The sequence below is a fragment of the Lagenorhynchus albirostris genome, chromosome 3 (assembly GCF_949774975.1).
Source record: "Lagenorhynchus albirostris chromosome 3, mLagAlb1.1, whole genome shotgun sequence".
In the NCBI taxonomy this organism is placed as follows: Eukaryota; Metazoa; Chordata; class Mammalia; order Artiodactyla; family Delphinidae; genus Lagenorhynchus; species Lagenorhynchus albirostris.
Genome location: NC_083097.1, coordinates 109,848,023 through 109,869,799, shown reverse-complemented (window position 1 = coordinate 109,869,799; position 21,777 = coordinate 109,848,023). Strand labels below are relative to the sequence as shown.

Sequence of the window (21,777 nt, the reverse complement as noted above, 5' to 3'; positions counted from 1 at the left end):
GTTTTCTCTGGGTATATGCCCAGTAATGGGATTGCTGCGTCATATGGTAATTCTATTTTTAGTTTTTTAATGAACCTCCATATTGTTCTCCATAGTGGCTGTATCAATTTACATTCCCACCAACAGTGCAAGAGGGCTCCCTTTTCTCCACGCCCTCTCAAGCATTTGTTGTTTGTAGATTTTCTGATGATGCCCATTCTAACTGGTGTGAGATGATACCTCATTGTAGCTTTAACTTGCATTTTTCTAATAATTAGTGATGTTGAGCAGCTTTTCATGTGCTTCTTAGCCATCTGTATGTCTTCTTTGAAGAAATGTCTATTTAGGTCTTCTGCCCATTTTTGGATTGGGTTGTTTGTTTTTTTAATATTGAACTGCATGAGCTGTTTATATATTTTGGAGATTAATCCTTTGTCTGTTGATTCATTTGCAAATATTTTCTCCCATTCTGAGGGTTGTCTTTTAGTCTTGTTTGTAGTTTCCTTTGCTGTGCAAAAGCTTTTAAGTTTCAGTAGGTCCCATTTGTTTATTTTTGTTTTTATTTCCATTACTCTAAGAGGTGGATCAAAAAAGATATTGCTGTGATTTATGTCAAAGAGTGTTCTAACTATGTTTTCCTCTAAGAGTTTTATAGTGTCTAGTCTTACATTTAGGTTTCTAATCCATTTTGGGTTTATTTTTATGTATGGTGTTAGGGAGTGTTCTAATTTCATCCTTTTACATGTAGCTGTCCAGTTTTCCCAGCACCACTTATTGGAAGAGACTGTCTTTTTTCCATTGTATATCCTTACCTGCTTTGTCATAGATTAGTTGACCATAGGTGTGTGGGTTTATCTCTGGGCTTTATATCCTGTTCCATTGATCTGTATCTCTGTTTTTCTGCCAGTACCATATTGTCTTGATTACTGTAGCTTTGTAGTATAGTATGAAGTCAGGGAGTATGATTCCTGCAGGTTCATTTTTTTCCCTCAAGACTGCTTTGGCTATTCGGGGTCTTTTGTGTCTCTATACAAATTTTAAGATGTTTTGTTCTAGTTCAGTAAAAAATGCCATTGGTAATTTGATAGGGATTGCATTGAATCTGTAGATTGCTTTGGGTAGTATAGTCATTTTCACAATATTGATTCTTCCAATCCAAGAACATGGTATATCTCTCCATCTGTTGGTATCATCTTTAATTTCTTTCATCAGTGTCTTATAGTTTTCTGCCTACAGGTCTTTTGTCTCCCTAGGTAGGTTTATTCCTAGGTATTTTATTCTTTTTGTTGCAATGGTAAATGGGAGTGTTTCCTTAATTTCTCTTTCAGATTTTTCATCATTAGTATATAGGAATGCAAGAGATCTCTGTGCATTAATTTTGTATCCTGCAACTTTACCAAATTCGTTGATTAGCTCTAGTAGTTTTCTGGTGGCATCTTTAGGATTCTCTATGTATAGTATCATATCATCTGCAAACAGTGACAGTTTTACTTCTTCTTTTCCAATTTGTATTCCTTTTATTTCTTTTTCTTCTCTGATTGCCGTGACTAGGACTTCCAAAACTATGTTGAATAATAGTGGTGAGAGTGGACATCCTTGTCTTGTTCCTGATGTTAGAGGAAAAGCTTTCAGGTTTTCACCATTGAGAATGATATTTGCTGTGGGTTTGTCGTATATGGCCTTTATTATGTTTAGGTAGGTTCCCTCTATGCCCACTTTCTGGAGAGTTTTTATCATAAATGGGTGTTGAATTTTCTTTTTCTGCATCTATTGAGATGATCATATGGTTTTTATTCTTCAGTTTGTTAATATGTTGTATCACATTGATTGATTTGCATATATTGAAGAATCCTTGCATCCCTGGTATAAATCCCACTTGACCATGGTGTATGATCCTTTTAATGTGTTGTAGGATTCTGTTTGCTAGTATTTTGTTGAGGATTTTTGCACCTATATTCAAGAGTGATATTGGTCTATAACTTTCTTTTTTTGTAGTATCTTTGGTTTTGGTTATCAGGGTGATGGTGGCCTAGAATGCATTTGGGAGTGTTCCTTCCTCTGCAATTGTTTGGAAGAGTTTGAGAAGGATGGGTGTTAGCTGTTCTCTAAATGTTTGATAGAATTCACCTGTGAAGACTTCTGGTCCTGGACTTTTGTTTGTTGGAAGATTTTTAATCACAGTTTCAATTTCATTACTTGTGATTGGTCTGTTCATATTTTCTATTTATTCCTGGTTCAGCCTTGGAAGGTTATACCTTTCTAAGAATTTGTCCGTTTCTTCCAGGTTGTCCATTTTATTGGCATAGAGTTGCTTGTAGTAGTCTCTTAGGATGCTTTGTAATTCTGCGGTGTCCATTGTAACTTCTCCATTTTCATTTCTAGTTTTATTGATTTGAATCCTCTCTCTTTTTTTCTTGATGAGTCTGGCTAATGGTTTATCAATTTTGTTTATCTTCTCAAAGAACTAGCTTTTAGTTTTATTGATCTTTATGATTTCTTTCCTTCTACTAACTTTGGGTTTTGTTTGTTCTTCTTTCTCTAGTTCCTTTAGGTGTAAGGTTAGATTGTTTGAGATTTTTCTTGTCTCTTGAGGTAGGCTTGTGTTGCTATAAACTTCCCTCTTAGAACTGCTTTTGCTGCATCCCATAGGTTTTGCATCGTTGTGTTTTCGTTGTCATTTGTCTCGGTATTTTTTGGTTTCCTTTTTGATTTCTTCAGTGATCTCTTGGTTATATAGTAGCGTATTGTTTTAGCCTCCATGTGTTTGTGCTTTTTATGGTTTTTTTCCCTGTAATTGATTTCTAATGTCATAGCGTTGTGGTCTGAAAAGATGCTTGATATGATTTCAATTTTCTTAAATTTACAGAGGCTTGATTTGTGACCCAAGATGTGATCTGTCCTGGAAATGTTCCATGTGCACTTGAGAAGAAAGTGTAATCTGTTTTTGGATGGAAAGTCCTATAAATATCAATTAAATCTATCTGGTCTGTTGTGTCATTTAAACCTTGTGTTTCCTTAGTAATTTTCTGTTTGGCTGATCTGTCCATTGGTGTAAGTGAGGTGCTAAAGTACCCCACTATTATTGTGTTACTGTCGATTTCCTCTTTTATAGCTGTTAGCACTTGTCTTATGTATTGAGGTGCTCCTATGTTGGGAGTATATATGTTTATAATTGTTATATCTTCTTGGATTGATCCCTTGATCACTATGTAGTGTCCTTCCTTGTCTCTTGTAACATTCTTTATTTTAAAGTCTATTTTATCTGATATGAGTGTTGCTACTCCAGCTTTCTTTTGATTTCCATTTGCATGGAATATCTTTTTCCATCCCCTCACTTTCGGTCTGTATGTGTCCCTAGGTCTGAAGTGGGTCTCTTGTAGACAGCATATATATGGGTCTTGTTTTTGTATCCATTCAGCGAGCCTGTGTCTTTTGGTTGGAGCATTTAATCCATTCACGTTTAAGGTAATTATCGATATGTATGTTCCTATGACCATTTTCTTAATTGTTGTGGGTTTGTTTTTGTAGGTCCTTTTGTTCTGTTGTGTTTCCCACTTAGAGAAGTTCCTTTAGCATTGTTGTGGAGCTGGTTTGGTGGTGCTGAATTCTCTTAGCTTTTGCTTGTCTGTAAAGCTTTTGATTTCTCTGTTGAATCTGAATGAGATTCTTGCTGGGTAGAGTAATCTTGGTTGTAGGTTCTTCCCTTTCATCACTTTAAGTATATCATGCCACTCCCTTCTGGCTTGTAGAGTTTCTGCTGAGAAATCAGCTGTTAATCTTATGGGAGTTCCCTTGTTTGTTATTTGTCATTTTTCCCTTGCTGCTTTCAATAATTTTTCTTTGTCTTTAATTTTTGTCAATTTGATTACTATGTGTCTCGGCGTGTTTCGCCTGTATGGGACTCTCTGTGCTTCCGGGACTTGGGTGGCTATTTCCTTTCCCATGTTAGGGAAGTTTTCGACTATAATCTCTTCAAATATTTTCTCTGGTCCTTTCTTTCTCTCTTGTCCTTCTAGGACCCCTATAATGCGAATGTTGCTGTGTTTAATGTAGTCCCAGAGGTCTCTTAGGCTGTCTTCATTTCTTTTCATTCTTTTTTCTTTATTCTGTTCTGCAGCAGTGAATTCCACCATTCTGTCTTCCAGGTCACTTATCCATTCTTCTGCCTCAGTTATTCTGCTATTTATTCCTTCTAGTATATTTTTCATTTCAGTTATTGTATTGTTCATCTCTGTTTGTTTGTTCTTTAATTCTTCTAGGTCTTTGTTAAACATTTCTTGCATCTTCTTGATCTTTGCCTCCATTCTTTTTCCAAAGTCCTGGATCATCTTCACTATCATTATTTTGAGTTCTTTTTCAGTAAGGTTGCCTATCTCCACTTCATTTAGTTGTTTTTCTGGGGCTTTATCTTGTTCCTTCATCTGGTACATAGCCTTCTGCTTTTTCATCTTGTCTATCTTTCTGTGAATGTGGGGTTTTTTCCACAGGCTGCAGGATTGTAGTTCTTCTTGCTTCTGCTGTCTGCCCTCTAGGAACATTTTTGTTTCCAAATAATCTTCTTAAGGGAACAGTTCAGAAATAATTAGATTGATAGTGACAAACACATTGGATATTCTAGAACTAATTAACAAAATAGACAACAAAACCGCATGGTGTAATCATTTTTCTAAATTCTTAAAGACCCATTAAGCCAAATTTTAGAAATACAAATATAAGTGATTTCATATTCAAGATTTTTCTCCTTTTTAAAAAAAAAATTTTTTTTTAAAAAAAGAGTGTTCTGAGTGGGAATGAGTATCCCTTCATTCATACATAGAAAGTAAAATCTGTATGAATATAGAGGTGAGTGACATGACACACCTGACATCACTGTGTCAAAGCAGTCCCTCCTGCCCTAACTCAGAGCAGCTCCCTTTCCAACTCTCCAATCAGCATTCATGGCATCACTGCCCTTTCCTTCACCAGAGCTCACAACATTTGCTCTGAATCTTCCCTTTTCTTGCCAGTCTCTTCCCATTTACTATCAATTTTTCATACAAGGTGCCTCCCAGGAATGTTGCTTCTTCTTCATGAGCCCAGCCAGTTCTCAAGGATAATACCTCAACCCCTGTACAAGAGTCCATTCTGGTCTTCCTGCTTCCACTCAAATCTCCTGGGCTCAGAAGTGCTGGCATGCTCTTCTTCATCTTTAATTTTTATTACACAGTTCTACTGCTTGAGAAATAGCACTCCAAGGCCCTTATTATCTGACTTACCCTCTGCAAACTCATAGCTCATTACTTTAAAAAAGATATTCTGTTACAGGTCCCTTTAAGTCTACCATACCTAATGCTAAGTTTTGATGGAAATCCATCAACATGGTATCATACTCATCCCTGCCTTCTTACCAGAAAATAATGACCATAATTTCACCATTAACCTTTCACTTAACCTTTTACTTTTTTTTTAAAGTGAGGAATCAAACGTCTGGTTATGTATGCTCATGGGCGCTCGTATAATGAAAATGAAATTAATTCAGTTAACACTTCCTGAAATTCTTCTCTTTAACTTTACCTTGCCAAAGTTCACCTTCACAGTTTTGGTTAGAGCACATGGTAGAGGAGAAGTTAAAATATTACCACTCTGGTTTGGCTCAATTAAATACTCTATGACATTAAAATTCTTTTTAGATTTTTTTACCTGAAATTTTGTGCTGAAAATTTACACTTTTAGAAAAAGAAAGGTTTTTTTTTGGTTGGTTGGTTGGTTTGGTTCATTAATATTTTTTAAAAATCTTAAAAAAAACCAGTGTAAAAGTAACTTTTCGTGATACCATGTTTTTAAGTGCCTGGTGAGGAGAGTTGGTACCTATTCACATTTAGCTTAAAATATTATTTGGGGAGAAATATGATTTATCGGACTGATTCTGGCTAAAATAATATGTTACTTGAATATCAGAGTTTTGAAACTGAACCTAGCTATATATATGCATGGTCATCTTTATGAAAATGGTATGAGAGCACAATAAGTTTTTTGCTGCTAAAACATCAGTTTGAAAATATTACCTGAATGGTTTTGAATAACTAATGCAATTCAGGCACAGTAGTAATTCATCAATATGCATGTGCTTTTGTATTTCTACCTATAAAATTTTTTTTAATTTTACTGCTTCTTAATGAGTCTGGAAACTGTATGTTTTTATTTTGTTGTTGTTTTTTACATCTTTATTGGAGTATAATTGCTTTACAATGGTGTGTTAGTTTCTGCTTTATAACAAGGTGAATCAATTATACATATACATACGTTCCCGTATCTCCTCCCTCTTGCGTCTCCCTCCCTCCCACCCTCCCTGTCCCACCCATCCAGGTCATCACAAAGCATCGAGCTAATCTCCCTGTGCTATGCGGCTGCTTCCCACTAGCTATTTGTTTTACGTTTGGTAGTGTATATATGTCCATGCCACTCTCTCAATCTGTCACAGCTTACCCTTCCCCCTCCCCATATCCTCAAGTCCATTCTCTAGTAGGTCTGTGTTTTTATTCCTGTCTTACCCCTAGGTTCTTCATGACGTTTTTTTTTTTCTTATATTCCACATATATGTGTTAGCATACGGTATTTGTCTTTCTCTTTCTGACTTCACTCTGTATGACAGACTCTAGGTCCATCCACCTTACTACAAATAACTCAAGTTCACTTCTTTTTATGGCTGAGTAATATTCCATTGCATATATGTGCCACATCTTCTTTATCCATTCATCCAATGATGGACACTTAGGTTGTTTCCATCTCCTGGCTATTGTAAGTAGAGCTGCAATGAACATTTTAGTACATGACTCTTTTTGAATTATGGTTTTCTCAGGGTATATGCCCAGTAGTGGGATTGCTGGGTCATGTGGTAGTTCTATTTTTATTTTTTTAAGGAACCTCCATACTGTTCTCCATAGTGGCTGTACCAATTCACATTCCCACCAGCAGTGCAGGAGTGTTCCCTTTTCTCCACGCCCTCTCCAGCATTTATTGTTTCTAGATTTTTTGATGATGGGCATTCTGACCAGTGTGAGATGATATCTCATTGTAGTTTTGATTTGCATTTCTTTGATGATGTTGAGCATTCTTTCATGTGTTTGTTGGCAATAGGAAACTGTATGTTTTTAACTAACAAAACAGTTGCAACCCTAGGAACCTAAAAAATTAATGTACATGTGTCAATCAGACCATTTACTCTATACTCCTATGGTTTTCACACATACATTTTTTAATCTTAACATATTTGCCATTTTTTCTTTAAATATTTACAATTTTGGAGTGGAAAGGAAGTTATAATTTTTTAGTGCATACACTTACTTTATACCTGAACTTATACTTTCCCCCCTCAAATTTCTAAGAAATAGTATTACTGATGGGAAATCCTTTCTAGGAATTCATTGGGAATAGGAGTTAGATTACTTTTTAAAATTATTTCTTAAGAGTGTAATTCAGAATGTTCAGTATAGGTGATTGTGCCAAAGAATCCAACAGAGTCAGGTCTATGGCCTGACTTTGGGATTGCAGTGAATCACACCACACCGAAGCGTGAATTTGGATCAGTGCTTTTGTTTACTCTTCTATTTAACTTATTTGTTTTGTGGCTTTAGTTTGCTTTGGACTTTCTTGTATTTCTGTAGAAGTGAAGGGTAACGTATTTTAAACCTTTGGGGGTTTTATATGATTTTAACCCAAAGAATTAAAGCCTGTGAATGATTCATCGTCTCATGGTTCCTGAAAGAGTTTATTCAGATATATATCTCCATCATCTTTATTTTTCAGTTGTCTTTCCTTGTTAGCATGAGGGGTTAGCTTTTGGTGGAGACATTAACGGTTTATAAAAAACTCTTCTTCTTTACACTCTTCTGTGGTCCTCTGGGAAGGAAGTTAAGAGTGACAGAAAGCTTTCAGGAGAGCCTCAGACCAATTCTACGAAAAATTTGATTGTTTTTCTGAATGAAAGTATGTTTCAAAGAAATTGTATTACCAGAAATGATATCTTTGATTCAGTTTCATAACCAGTTTAATAAGCTAGTTTTTCTTTTCTCTATCTTAGTTTTTCATTTTAATTTCATGATTTTGAAATTCAATAAAATTTATTGAACGTCTATTATATGTACATAAAACACTCTACTAGACATTATAATCAAAATAATCATTTTGAAGCTGTATTTCTTAGCTGCATTATTTTGTAGTATTTCTACTTATATTTGACACTAGGAATGTTTAATCTGACTTAGGGCGATTTAGGATCCTGAGTTTGACATCATAACAAGCTATTTTAGTTCATTTAAGGTATGATGATATATTGTGACAGCAACTGTAAAATGCCTGTTTAATTCATATGTAGCTGTTACATAATTAGTATAGAGTTACTTCCTTTAAAAGTATACTATGAAGTAAAATACTTTCAAGTAATTTTATCAAACACAATTTTAGAAAACCTCTGAAAATATATGTTAAAAACTACTTAAAAATTCTGCCTGATATTTTTATCTGTACCTTTTATACCTATATGGGGCTTTTTAAAAAAAATAAATTTATTTATTTATTTATTTTTGGCTGCATTGTGTCTTCGTTGCTGTGCGCGGGCTTTCTCTAGTTGTGGCGAGCGGGGGCTATTCTTTGTGGTGTGCGGGCTTTTTTTTTTTTTAAGAATCAATTCTGTCTATTTTTGGTTGTGTTGGGTCTTCGTTGCTGCACGTGGGCTTTCTCTAGTTGCGGAGAGCAGGGGCTACTCTTCATTGCGGTGCGAGGGCTTCTCATTGTGGTGGCTTCTCTTGTTGCAGAGCACCGGCTCTAGATGCGCGGGCTTCAGTAATCGTGGCATGCGGACTCAGTAGTTGTGGCTCGCGGGTTCTAGAGCGCAGGCTCAGTAGTTGTGGCACACAAGCTTAGTTGCTCCACGGCATGTGGGATCTTCCCAGACCAGAGCTCGAATGCGTGTCCCCTGCATTGGCAGGTGGATTCTTAACCACTGTGCCACCAGGGAAGTCCCTTTGTGGCTTTTATTTATTCATTTATTTTAATAAATTTTGTGGGGAGGTGTTTTGAGAAGCCACTTGATTTTGTACCTGGTTATCAGAAAAAAGTAACTAAATAATCATATTGCTTTTTTGACGATATGTGTTATTTGGGGACATACAAATATCTTTGCTTTTTTTATTTATTTAGTTTTCCTGTTTATCTTTCTCTTTTTTTTCCCTGCTAATCTCTTATGCTTCTTTTTCACTTACTTCTGTTCTTAGTTTTCACTGCACAGTTGGACAACAGTTTGAATTTAGCAGTTAGTTAAAAAGATCTTCTAGGGACATAATAAATAGAAATAAAATATATTATTCAGTTGATTTCCTTAAAATGTTGACATTTGATTTTCTTTTCATGAGGAATGTATCTTTTATATTGAAGATAATTTATGTGTCTGAAGCATTCACTCTGAAGTGACTGTTGGAATTAAATGACTCAAATAGGTAAAAAGAAAGTTTCCCCAGATAAAATGGTTGAAATGCAAGCAAAAATTGATGAGGAGAGAAAAGCACTTGAAACAAAGCTTGACATGGAAGAAGAAGAAAGAAACAAGGCTAGAGCTGAGCTAGAGAAACGGGAAAAAGATCTTCTTAAGGCCCAGTGAGTATTACTGAATTGAGTTGGATTTGTGATTTAAATTTCCTGGTTTTTCTCATAGGATGTATAAGCAAGAAAATTGAATAGTAATTAAAAGCAATACTACACAATTGTGTATTTGATAGAGATGTTATATAATTATATTCCTATTTTGAAATTTTACATCCAAATCCTTGTTAAATTTGGGGAAATTGAGTAGAATAGTAGATAATTGATGGATACAGAGTGTTCTCATTTTAATTAACAGACAAGAGCATCAGTCTTTGCTAGAGAAATTATCTGCACTGGAGAAGAAGGTAATTGTTGGTGGTGTTGATTTGTTGGCAAAAGCTGAGGAACAAGAGAAACTTCTTGAAGAATCCAACATGGAATTGGAAGAAAGGAGGAAAAGAGCAGAGCAACTTCGCAGAGAACTTGAGGAAAAGGAGGTAATTTAAATTTTTGTTTCTGATTGATGCTTCACCTAAGGTATTTAACTTTTCTAGTGAAAAGCTGAATATCTATAATCTTAATAAAATTTAAAAAAATAAATTTATTTATTTATTTTTAGCTGTGTTGGGTCTTTGTTGCTGCGGGTGGGCTTTCTCTAGTTGTGGAGAGCAGGGGATACTCTTTGTTGCAGTGCACAGGCTTCTCATTGCAGTGGCTTCTCTTGTTGCGGAGCACAGGCTCTAGGCACACAGGCTCAGTAGTTGTGGCATGCGGGCTTAGTTGCTCTGTGGCAGGTGGGATCTTCCCGGATCAGGGCTCAAACCCATGTCCCCTGCATTTGCAGGTGGATTCTTAACCACTGCGCCACCAGGGAAGTCCCAGGTGCACAGGCTTCACATTGCGGTGGCTTCTCTTGTTGTGGAGCATGGGTTCTAGGCGTGTGGGCTTCAGTAGTTGTGGCACGTGGACTCAGTAGTTGTGGCTTGTGGGCTCTAGAACGCAGGCTCAGTAGTTGTGGTGCATGGGCTTAGTTCCTCCTCAGCATGTGGGATCTTCCCAGACCAGGGATCAAACCCATGTCCCCTGCATTGGCAGGTGGATTCTTAACCACTGTGCCACCAGGGAAATCCCTTAATAAAATTTTAAAGCATATCTGTGGATTGCTTTGAAAGAAATAGTTGCTAAACATTTATGTCATTTGTTAAATAATTAAACTTGTGATTTAATGAATAAAATTATTCTGAAGTTTATCACTTTATGTCATAGCAAGAACGCTTGGATATTGAAGAAAAGTATACCAGTTTGCAAGAAGAAGCTCAAGGAAAGACCAAGAAATTAAAGAAAGTTTGGACTATGCTGATGGCTGCGAAGTCAGAGGTTGGTCTTTTAGAAGTTACCTATTATTGTAGTTTGAATTTTTTAGAAAAGAATTTCTTTGATTAAGTATGATTAAGAATCCTAAAGGAATCATAATATGTGCTTACAATTTTAAAGAAGTAAAATTTTTGCCTTTACTTGCAATTTTTAATTTCAGCTGTTAAGCTAAATTGTTTATTTCCAACCTTAACTAATAACATGGAATAGACAATGATAGATAGTGTTACTCTGTCCATTGTTTTTGTGAAAGAACTGGGTAAGCTCTTACAAGGTTTCCTAGACCACTGCCCTATGTCAGATGGAATTGTTTTGTATTTAAAATCTTGTTTGTCCTTAGTATTTTCATTGATTTTCCGTTAGATGGCCGATCTCCAACAGGAACATCAGAGGGAAATTGAAGGCCTTTTGGAGAACATTCGACAACTTAGCCGGGAGCTTCGACTTCAGATGCTTATTATTGATAATTTTATACCTCAGGATTATCAGGTAAGTGGGAATTTCTCTGTCTTAGGTATTAGGTCACTTGGCTGGGGTTAAGGACTAAAGAAATATAATTTCTAATTTAATTAATGGTAAATATTTACATTTCAGTTGCTGATGATAAAATTTTCTTGAACTAATGGCCATCACATTTCACTTCAGCTGTTAACTGTTCTTAATACATAATTCTCTGTTTGAGTAACTAAGTATCTGAATAAGAATTTCTTAGTCCTGGGAGGAAGGCCAAATTCATGTAATTCATGTAAAGGCATAGGTCCTGTTTATTCTTTAAACATTCTTTATCCTATAATTAGAATAAACAAAACTCCTGTGCGAACCTTTTCTCCTTGTTTATGGATGCTAATTCTGTGTGTGTGTGTGTGGGCAGGGGAATGGTAAAACATACATAAAATTTACCATTTTAACTATTTTTTTTTTTACATCTTTACTGGAGTATAATTGCTTTACAATGGTGTGTTAGTTTCTGCTGTACAACAAAGTGTATCAGCTATAAGTACACATATATCCCCGTATCACCTCCCTCTTGCATCTCCCTCCTACCCTCCCTATCCCATCCCTCTAGGTGGTCACAGAGTATTGAGCTGATCTCCCTGTGCTACGCAGCAGCTTCCCACTAGCTATCTATTTTACATTTGGTAGTGTATATATGTCCATGCCACTCTCTTACTTCTTCCCAGCTTCCCCTTCCCCCACTGTGTCCTCAAGTCCGTTCTTTACGTCTGCATCTTTATTCCTGTCCTGCCTCTAGGTTCATCAGTACCATGTTTTTAGATTCCATGTATGTGTGTTAGCATATGGTATTTGTTTTTCTCTTTCTGACTTACTTCACTCTGTATGACAGAGTCTAGGTCCATCGACCTCACTACAAATAACTCAATTTCGTTCCTTTTTATGGCTGAGTAATATTGCACTGTATATATGTGCCACATCTTCTTTAACCATTCATCTCTTGATGGACATTTAAGTTGCTTCCATGTCCTGGCTATTGTAAATAGTGCTGCAGTGAACTATTTTTAAGAGTACAGTTCATTGACATTAAGTACATTCACAGTGTTGTGCAGTGATCACTACCATCCATCTCTAGATGTATGCTAACTCTAAATACTAGTATAATTTAAAAATCTTAGCCTCTATTATTCTTTTCCCCACATTTCTGTCTTTCCAGTATATTTTAGTGAATTTTAACATCTTTATTAGAGTATAACTGCTTTACAATGGTGTGTTAGTTTCTGCTTTATAACAAAGTGAATCAGTTATACATATACATATGTCCCCATATTTCTTCCCTCTTGCATCTCCTCCCTCCCATCCTCCCTATCCCACCCCTCTAGGTGGTCACAAAGCACCAAGCTGATCTTCCACTGCTATGTGGCTGCTTCCCACTAGCTATCTATTTTACGTTTGGTAGTGTATATATGTCCATGCCACTCTCTCACTTTGTCACAGCTTACCCTTCCCCCTCCCCATATCCTCAAGTCTATTCTGTAGTAGGTCTGCATCTGTATTCCCATCTTGCCTCTAGGTTTTTCTGGCCTTTTTTTTTTTTTAGATTCCATATATATGTGTTAGTATATGGTATTTGTTTTTCTCTTTCTGACTTACTTCACTCTGTATGACAGACTCTAGGTCCACCCACCTCACTACAAATAACTCAATTTCATTTCTTTTTATGGCTGAGTAATATTCCATTGTATATATGTGCCACATCTTCTTTATTCATCTGTTGATGGACACTTAGGTTGCTTCCATGTCCTGGCTATTGTAAATAGAGCTGCAGTGAACATTTTGTTACATGACTCTTTTTGAATTATGGTTTTCTCAGGGTATATGCCCAGTAGTGGGATTGCTGGGTTGTATGGTAGTTCTATTTGTAGTTTTTTAAGGAACCTCCATACTGTTCTCCATAGTGGCTGTATCAATTTACATTCCCACCAACAGTGCAACAGGTTTCCCTTTTCTCCACACCCTCTCCAGCATTTATTGTTTGTAGATTTTTTTGATGATGGGCATTCTGACCAGTGTGAGATGCTATTTCATTGTAGTTTTGATTTGCATTTCTCTAATGATTAATGATGTTGAGCATCCTTTCATGTGTTTGTTGGCAATCTGTATATCTTCTTTGGAGAAATGTCTATTTAGGTCTTCTGCCCATTTTTGGATTGGGTTGTTTTTTTGATATTGAGCTGCATGAGCTGCTTGTAAATTTTGGAGATTAATCCTTTGTCAGTTGCTTCATTTACAAATATTTTCCCCCATTCTGAGGGTTGTCTTGTCATCTTGTTTATGGTTTCCTTTGCTGTGCAAAAGCTTCTAAGTTTCATTAGGTCCCGTTTGTTTATTTTTGTTTTTATTTCCATTTCTCTAGGAGGTGGGTCACAAAAAGGATCTTGCTGTGATTTATGTCATAGAGTGTTCTGCCTATGTTTTCCTCTTAAGAGTTTGATGGTGTCTGGCCGTACATTTAGATCTTTAATCCATTTTGAGTTTTTTTTGTGTGTACAGTGTTAGGGAGTGTTCTAATTTCATTCTTTTACATGTAGCTGTCCAGTTTTCCCAGCACCACTTATTGAAGAGGCTGTCTTTTTTCCACTGTTTATTCTTGCCTCCTTTATCAAAGATAAGGTGACCATATGTGCGTGGGTTTCTCTCTGGGCTTTCTATCCTGTTCCATTGATCTATATTTCTGTTTTTGTGCCAGTAGCATACTGTCTTGATTACTGTAGCTTTGTAGTATAGTCTGAAGTCAGGGAGCCTGATTCCTCCAGCTCCATTTTTCTTTCTCAAGATTGCTTTGGCTATTCGGGGTCTTTTGTGTTTCCACACAAATTGTGAAATTTTTTGTTCTAGTTCTGTGAAAAATGCCAGTGGTAGTTTGATAGGGATTGCATTGAATCTGTAGATTGCTTTGGGTAGTATAGTCATTTTCCCAATGTTGATTCTTCCAGTGCGAGAACATGGTATATCTCTCCATCTATTTGTATCATCTTTAATTTCTAACATTGATTTTTAAAAATTTATTTTGAATCTATATACAGCTTTAAGAAATTTGTTTGAATATAAGCCTTAGTATTTTTTTTTCCTTTGGACCTCAGCTGCACAGAATTACTATTTGGCTCACAATATACTGTCCTTGATGGTCCTTGGATGGCCTACTTTTGTTTAGTTAGTTATTTTGTAGTGAACTTGTCACCCAAAACAAAAGCTAGGACCATGGTAGTGACCTGTTTCTAACCAAGTGGTTTCCCTCTTGCCTCTTCTATCCCTTGACCTCTTCAAGCTCAATTTACCACCATCCTGAATGCCATGTTTTTTATTTCCTTGCTTTTTATTTTTATACAGTTTAATTGAATCTACATATATTCCTTGAAAGTATATATTTTAAAATATATAAAAGGGGCATCATGCAGTATATAATGTTTTGAGACTTTTTTCACTTACTATATTAAGATTTTAGTTCCATGAATATTTTTCAGTATTTTAAATGTTATTAACTATTAAAAATAGATCATCTCTGACTCTTTTAAAAGGAAATGATTGAAAATTATGTCCATTGGAATGAAGACATAGGGGAATGGCAACTAGTGAGTATTAACCTTCATTCTTTCATGAAATACTATGGAATACTTCCTGTAGACTGGAGTTGTACTGGCTACAATGCGGAGAAAGGTGGTCCAGAGGATGAATCAAGTGAGAAGCCACTGAAGTGGATAAGATGTTTTAATAATTATGTTATAACACACAGAATATTCTGTGTGTTATACATAGTAGAGATGGTGTAGGTTGGTGTATAGGACTGAATGACCTCTGGGGTCCCTTTCTATTCCAGCATTCAAATCATGTTTTATGAGTGTGCCATCAGTATATCTCATAGTAATTTGCCTCATTCATAGTATTAATTGCTAATTAAGATAATTCTCCTCCCCTTCTTTTTTCCTTTTTTGAGAAATGTGTTGCCTACACAGGAAATAACATGAGAAAGCAGACTCCAGTTCCTGATAAAAAGGAGAAAGACGTAAGAGTGCTTTTTTAAAAAAACAAAACAAAAAAAACTACAGTTGGTTCTTTGTAGGAATATGGGTCACTAAATTGTATTATCATCATGATATCTGTTAATCAGCTCAGCTGAAAAATAGGCTACTATTTTGAGAATAGAGGCTCTAGGATGGGGTGATTATTAGGACAGTTCACCTTCAGTCGTGATGGCAGGCATTTCTGTGACAAGAGTGGCATGTAGTTCTCTTTGGAGACTCTTTTCACCATCTCTCTGGGCCTTGGGGATTTGGTTAGAGACTAGAATAAGTCTGTCCTTTTCAAAGCTGGTCCTAGTCTTAGGTCAACAAGAGGAAGTAGCAGCTTTAGGGAAAACAGCAGCAGTTTTTCTTTACTACTAAGGAATTTATAGTGTGTCAGGGCTTCTTCACCAACACTTAGTGAATACATTTGAGATAAATGGCATTAGAAAAAGATATCTTTAGATATTTATTTGGTTTTGTTTTTGGCTTTTCTTCCTAAGAGTTTATTTAGTATTTTAAATCTTCCCCCAAATCTGGTTTAAATTCTTCTGTAAGAATGTCTTGTGTTTATTTCCTTTACATATAGCCCTTTGAGGTGGACCTTTCCCATGTGTATCTTGCCTATACTGAGGAGAGCCTACGGCAGTCCTTGATGAAATTAGAGAGGCCACGGACTTCAAAGGGGAAAGCAAGGCCAAAAACAGGGAGAAGGTAAGAACTGTCTTTGAGTCCCATGAGCCAAAGGCAGTGAGATTTTCAAATTAAGTACATTTAAAGGAAATTTAGTTAACATGATAAGTATTTTGTCTGATATATTTAACTAAATATTGAAGTCCTATGTAGTTACAATTTGAGTAAATAAAATCTGGCTAAAGAATTAAGGTCTTCCAACTTCTTTAGCCCTCCTGAGTAGTAGAATTTATTGTTAATTTACTTTGTTCTTTCCAAATGTATAATAAGTCATTACTATTTTAATTCCTTAATCCTTACACTAATTATTCTAGTGAGATGCTAATTAATTTGCCTCGTTAGACTCCCAAGGTATTGTATTCAGCTGATTCATTTTTCTGTCATGAATACTGCCCCAAGAACCTTGATTTCCTCAGTCACCAGTTAAATAAAACTTCTCTGTCTTTCCCTGTCCTTTGACTATTGAGTAGTTTATATGTATTGTAACATAGCCCAGAGAAATGAAGATGTGAAAGTCCTGGGCTGGAGCTTATTTCTTCTCTCCCTTCCCTACATTAAGTACTATTCAGCTTATTTAAACTGACTAACAGACTTTGGGGCTCCTGAAATGACAGGAAATAATAAGCTTACATTTTTCCCTACTTTGAGTACCTAGACTTTTGAGTTACGTGTAGGGTGAAGTCTAAGTTTTAATATTTTTGTGCAACGTAATCTCATAGACATAACCTAAGTTTTATAAATTTGGGGAGGAGGAATCAGTAGCATATTAAAAGTGTACAAATTTTTATATTCTTCAACATTTAGATGTCAGACATTAAAAGCATTTCATATGCCAACAGAAGCCATGCATGTAATATTAATGAATGAAGCAAATCAATTCAAAGAAACACCAATTCCTCTATGTCTTTGACTTTTCCACTTTTAATGGAGGTATTTTCCTCTTAACTCTGCAGTTAGTAAGAAAAGTGACAGTTCAAGTATGATGATAAATGGTAAGACAGTTGCCCTCAGTGGAGAAAAATAGGCAGTGGTGTGGGCTGGGGCAAAATGGAGCGTGTTCTGTCTGGAGTGAGTGGCCTATTACCCTGCTTCTAGTTAGTTTGGGGAAAGAGGGCCCATGGTTTCTGGATCTTCTTGTTTCAAAGGAGAAGCCAGAAATCAGGATTATTTACGTGAGATCTCCATCTTTAGTCACTTTTTAAAAGCTATGTGGACCAACACACCATTGTAAAGCAATTATACCCCAATAAAGATGTAAAAAAATAAAAAAAAATTAAAAAAAAAAGCTATGTGGACCTAAAACAAACAAGCAAATAATTTCATAAGGTATTTGGATACAGTTTTCAGAATGCTTATTTTAAAATATATACTTTTTCAGTTTAATCTAAAAAAAAAAAAAAACAAATGTGAGCTAACATTCGACGAGCCAAATCCAGCATCTCTGTGTGCCAGAATTAGCCTGCTATATTATGAAAACAGTAAATGGCCATAATTATAGACAAATATACATGATAAGTGGTTTATTGATACTACATTACATTGCTTGACAATGTTCAATGTGATATTCCTCATTAGAAGTACATGTTTCAGTGTGCTAATAAGCAAAACTGCAATAAACATGATAGATTAATGGAACATTTCCATCATTTCCTACACAGTCATTTGTGAGTTGTTGCTTCAGATGATTTGTGACTCTGATTTTCACTGAATAAGCTGGCATCTTTAGCATACCCCAGAAGAGATAATAAGGGGGTTCAAATCTGGCAAGCATGCAGACCGCTTGGCCTGTCCACATTGTCTAGTCCAGTTTATTGTTCACTCACTCCTTCATCACTGTGGGTGGTGAAGTGGAGGGCCTTGCTATTGTGCTCACTCTGGGTGACCTTTCCCTAGCCTGAGAAGGCAGACATTAATTGATCTCATGGTCAAGCATGTCAAACCTTGGCCTGTTTCTAGAGTCTATGGCTGCCTGGTATTATCTACTACAATTATGTAAAGTGTTTGCATTTCAATCTTTTAGGAAAGCATTCATGTTTTCTTTTTCTCTTCTCCAAACAGAAAGCGTTCTGCAAAGCCTGAAACTGTAATTGACTCTTTACTTCAGTAAATGTTACAGACTTAAAGTCGGAATAAAAATTAGTGATATCCTCATGCCTGGACAAAACCTTTAATTAAAACACTGAAGACTTTTGTGTTATTTCAAATAATGGAAGCTGTAGATCATGCAGTAAGACTGGAACTAATAATTTGCCTAATAACTTTTAGTCTATATATATTAAGTTAATATAACATTAAAATTGTACAATTGGTAATTGTTCAAATTGTCATATTAGTTTTCAACTTATACTGTGCAGGGAAGTTGAGAGAGCAGCTTATACTATAGAGAGTTGCAGTTTAAATGTATACATAAATCTGCTAGTGATTTACTCAACTACTGTATATTTAGATAACCGGATATTCAAAATAGAAAAAAAAATATAAGTCCTGTTTTGCACATAGAAAGTTGCAGGTCTAATTGTCCTATGTTTTCCTGTTATATATGAATGTATGGGCTGCAAATCTAAGAAATGATTCTATCCTAACACCCACCTGGCCTTTTATAATATGTTCTAATTTTTATACTAACATTCATTGCATTTAAAATATGAGATGGGTGATCTTATTGATCTATAGAAAATTTTATAATTCTATAGTCAATCTTTAGAAGTATACATGTTTAAAAAACAAAAGTTGAAGATATGTTTCATCTGGACCTCTCATGATTTCTTTTTGCCACTTTGACTTCAAGTCAAATTTTTTGTTTGTTTGTTTTGGTTTCATGTTTCTTGAAACATTGAATCTGTACCTGAATACAAAGGAGTCACAGCTGCAGAAAATTAAGAAGCTAAATACTGGTCACTAACATTTGCCTCTATGGCTATTATTTTTTTAAATTCACTTTGAAACGTGATTAACTGATGCTTTCCTGTGTCTGAGTTCTAAATTTTGATGAAAATTGCTCTGTTTCTCCCAACTGAGAAAGATCTCCGTTTTCTAGAAAATACAGACAAAGCAAGAAAAATATCTTTTAATTCTTTGCCTTTAAAACACTTTGTTTTGTCTTTCTTCTTATTTTATAAAGAAAATATTCTTCCCTGAATTTCTTCCATTGACAAATCCAGTTAGACCATACCTCTAAAATAAAAATCATTTTTATTTTATAGTAAAAAAAAAAAGTCATAGAATTGTTTGTTCTTTTGTTGACTGCTTACAAAATTTTTATTTTTTTAAAGTTATGCTACTCCAAAACCACTATATATATATATATATATATATCTCTTTTATGAGTTTTAAAATTATGCAATCAGCCCTGAAACGCATTGGCTACAAGTTTTAAGACTTCATAAATGAGTATTTATTAAGTTAACATTATTTTAGTAAGTTTGGTTAAATATTGGTTTATAATTACAAAGATGTGTATAGAATGGGAGTGAGCGAATGTAGCGTTATTTGTGAGGTGGTGGTAAAAATGTGTCCATAAATTTAAAGTACATTCCAAAGGTGATGTACTAAATATCCTGTGTATGGTGAATATTTTCTAGGTAATAAGAATTGCAGTTAACTGGCAGCATTTTCTTTGTAACGTGTAAGATAGTTAGACATTTATAACTTTGTGGGGCATTGTTTAGGTACCGTGAAGACTTGAGGTGAATTTATGTCTTGTAAAAGCTTTGTGTAAGCAGAATATCTTGGCAATTGTAGATGCATGTTTAACTCTGTTAATAATAACTCTAGAGAAATCTTAATTTTACCAGTAGGAAAAAAATATGACTACTTCTTCTTTTTAAAGAATGCACGTGTCTACCCTTTAACCATCCAGTTAATAGAAAAGGAATAACTTTAGAATTAAGCTTTAAAACATTATAGAAAATTTAAGCCAGTACGTTAGGTTTTTTTTCTTTTCCACGCCATAGCAGTAACAAAACGAAATCTATAAAAACTCAAAACGTTGAGAAATTTTAAAAACAGGCTACTTTAGCAGTTTTTTTTTAAAGCATTTATATTAGAACTGATTATACCAGATGGGCATTAAATAGTCATCTTATATAATACCAAGATTAGATATTGGAGCCAGGCCTGAGTATCCATGTGAAAACATGGGAACCTGACTTTAGAGCTCTTCACTTAGCTCTAATCATAGTAGTTCTATGGTTTCTTCACAGTTACTTTGTGTCATTGTCCATAAATGAAATATTTTGCAACTTTGGTGTTAATTTCATGAACGGCTATAGATGAACAAACTTGCTCATTATTTGATATAGGAAGCAGATTTAAAATGAGTGTCACATATAAGTAGGTTATTGAATGGCTATTTTTCTCTTTAATTTAAAAAAGTAATATTTATTAAAAGGAGCCTTGGTAGAATGTTGTTTGTGGTATGTTCTTTAGTAAACCTTGCAATTACATGTAGTAATAAGGATATTAAAATATAATAGTATTCCCCATTTTTGTCTAGATTCTTGTGAAGTATAAGAGTAGTCAAGGTGGCGGGTCTACATCTATGTGTTCGTCCCACAAGTGGAATCCATTTGCCATGCTGTGGCATCTACTTTCTGGGAAAAGGGGACTTTTTTTTGCTGCAAGAAATTTAAGGTTACTTTGGGGGAGAGGGTGGTGCTACTTCAACTGTAACATGTTTTTAAAATTACGATTATAGGTTTCGGTTGTTTTGTTTCTTTCTAGTCTTTTAAAAATATTTTTTCCCTTAACTCTTATCTTAAGGAAAGTCCCTCCCTTTCCTACAGGGCTGTGAATTAAAGAACGGGTAGAGTTTACATTTAAGTATGCCAGTGTCTGCCCAGTTTCTTAATGTATGCATTTGTTTTCCTTTTTAGTTATTCTTTGATCTAAAATGCTAGAAGAAAACATAGATCTTCCTAGTGCCTTTGAACTTATACTGTAGTCTAATTTAAATCATTAATAACTTAAATAGCATTACTACAATACTGTATACTGGCCAGAATTACAAATCATATGATAAGTTTGTCGTATTAATTTCAAAAGCCAACTTTCATTGTATTTTATGTATATATTGTATTTGTTCAAGTTGTATATATTGATATTGTATGTATACATACAGCATGGTTAAATAAGAAATAAAAACCTTTACCTAATGCCTGTAATAGTGGTCTGCTTCTTTACTGAGCTATTTTTGTGTTTATGTCCATCCTGATCTTAATAGGCAGGTTCTTTGTGCTTGGCTCTCAGTTTCATGAGGTTAAGAGAGACCTGTGTAATTTCACACCAGAAACTCTTAATGTTGTGGGTCTTTAAACAGAAATCATCATGATACAGAAACCTGGGAGAGATGTTTTTTAAAATGCCCCTTCTCATTGATAAAATTTATTTTCACCAAAAATATTTTAATCCAAGTTTTGTTATCCTTGTCATTAGGTGTTTGAGAACAGAAACTTAAAGAAGTCTGTATGGAAAATAAAGGTAAAAGGAGACGTTTCTTATTGGTAATGATATCATGATATCTTTCAAAAACTTTTAATGAGCTTAAAATATCTCCAAAACAATAACATTGCTTGGATTATTGTTAATCGTGTGTTCTTTGGACAAACATTTATTGATTACCAGGCACTGTGCTAGGCAGCCTCAAGAAGTTCACAGAGGA

The 21,777-nt window shown here is 35.1% G+C and overlaps 1 protein-coding gene across 3 annotated transcripts in view; it reads left to right on the top strand.

Moving 5' to 3' along the window:
* Positions 1-21,233, top strand: part of KIF3A (kinesin family member 3A) — an 82,398-nt gene extending 61,165 nt beyond the window's left edge. For 2 of the 3 annotated variants that reach the window (XM_060143566.1, XM_060143568.1), the window contains 8 exons: positions 9,453-9,609; positions 9,854-10,034; positions 10,804-10,914; positions 11,275-11,400; positions 14,943-14,996; positions 15,359-15,427; positions 16,015-16,139; positions 18,177-21,233. In XM_060143566.1, coding sequence (XP_059999549.1) covers positions 9,453-9,609; positions 9,854-10,034; positions 10,804-10,914; positions 11,275-11,400; positions 14,943-14,996; positions 15,359-15,427; positions 16,015-16,139; positions 18,177-18,225 — 872 coding nt within the window. In that variant the 3' untranslated portion in view covers positions 18,226-21,233. The remainder of the gene's footprint in view (positions 1-9,452; positions 9,610-9,853; positions 10,035-10,803; positions 10,915-11,274; positions 11,401-14,942; positions 14,997-15,358; positions 15,428-16,014; positions 16,140-18,176) is intronic. The other variant, XM_060143567.1, reaches the window with a different exon arrangement.
* Positions 21,234-21,777: the final 544 nt, after the last annotated feature.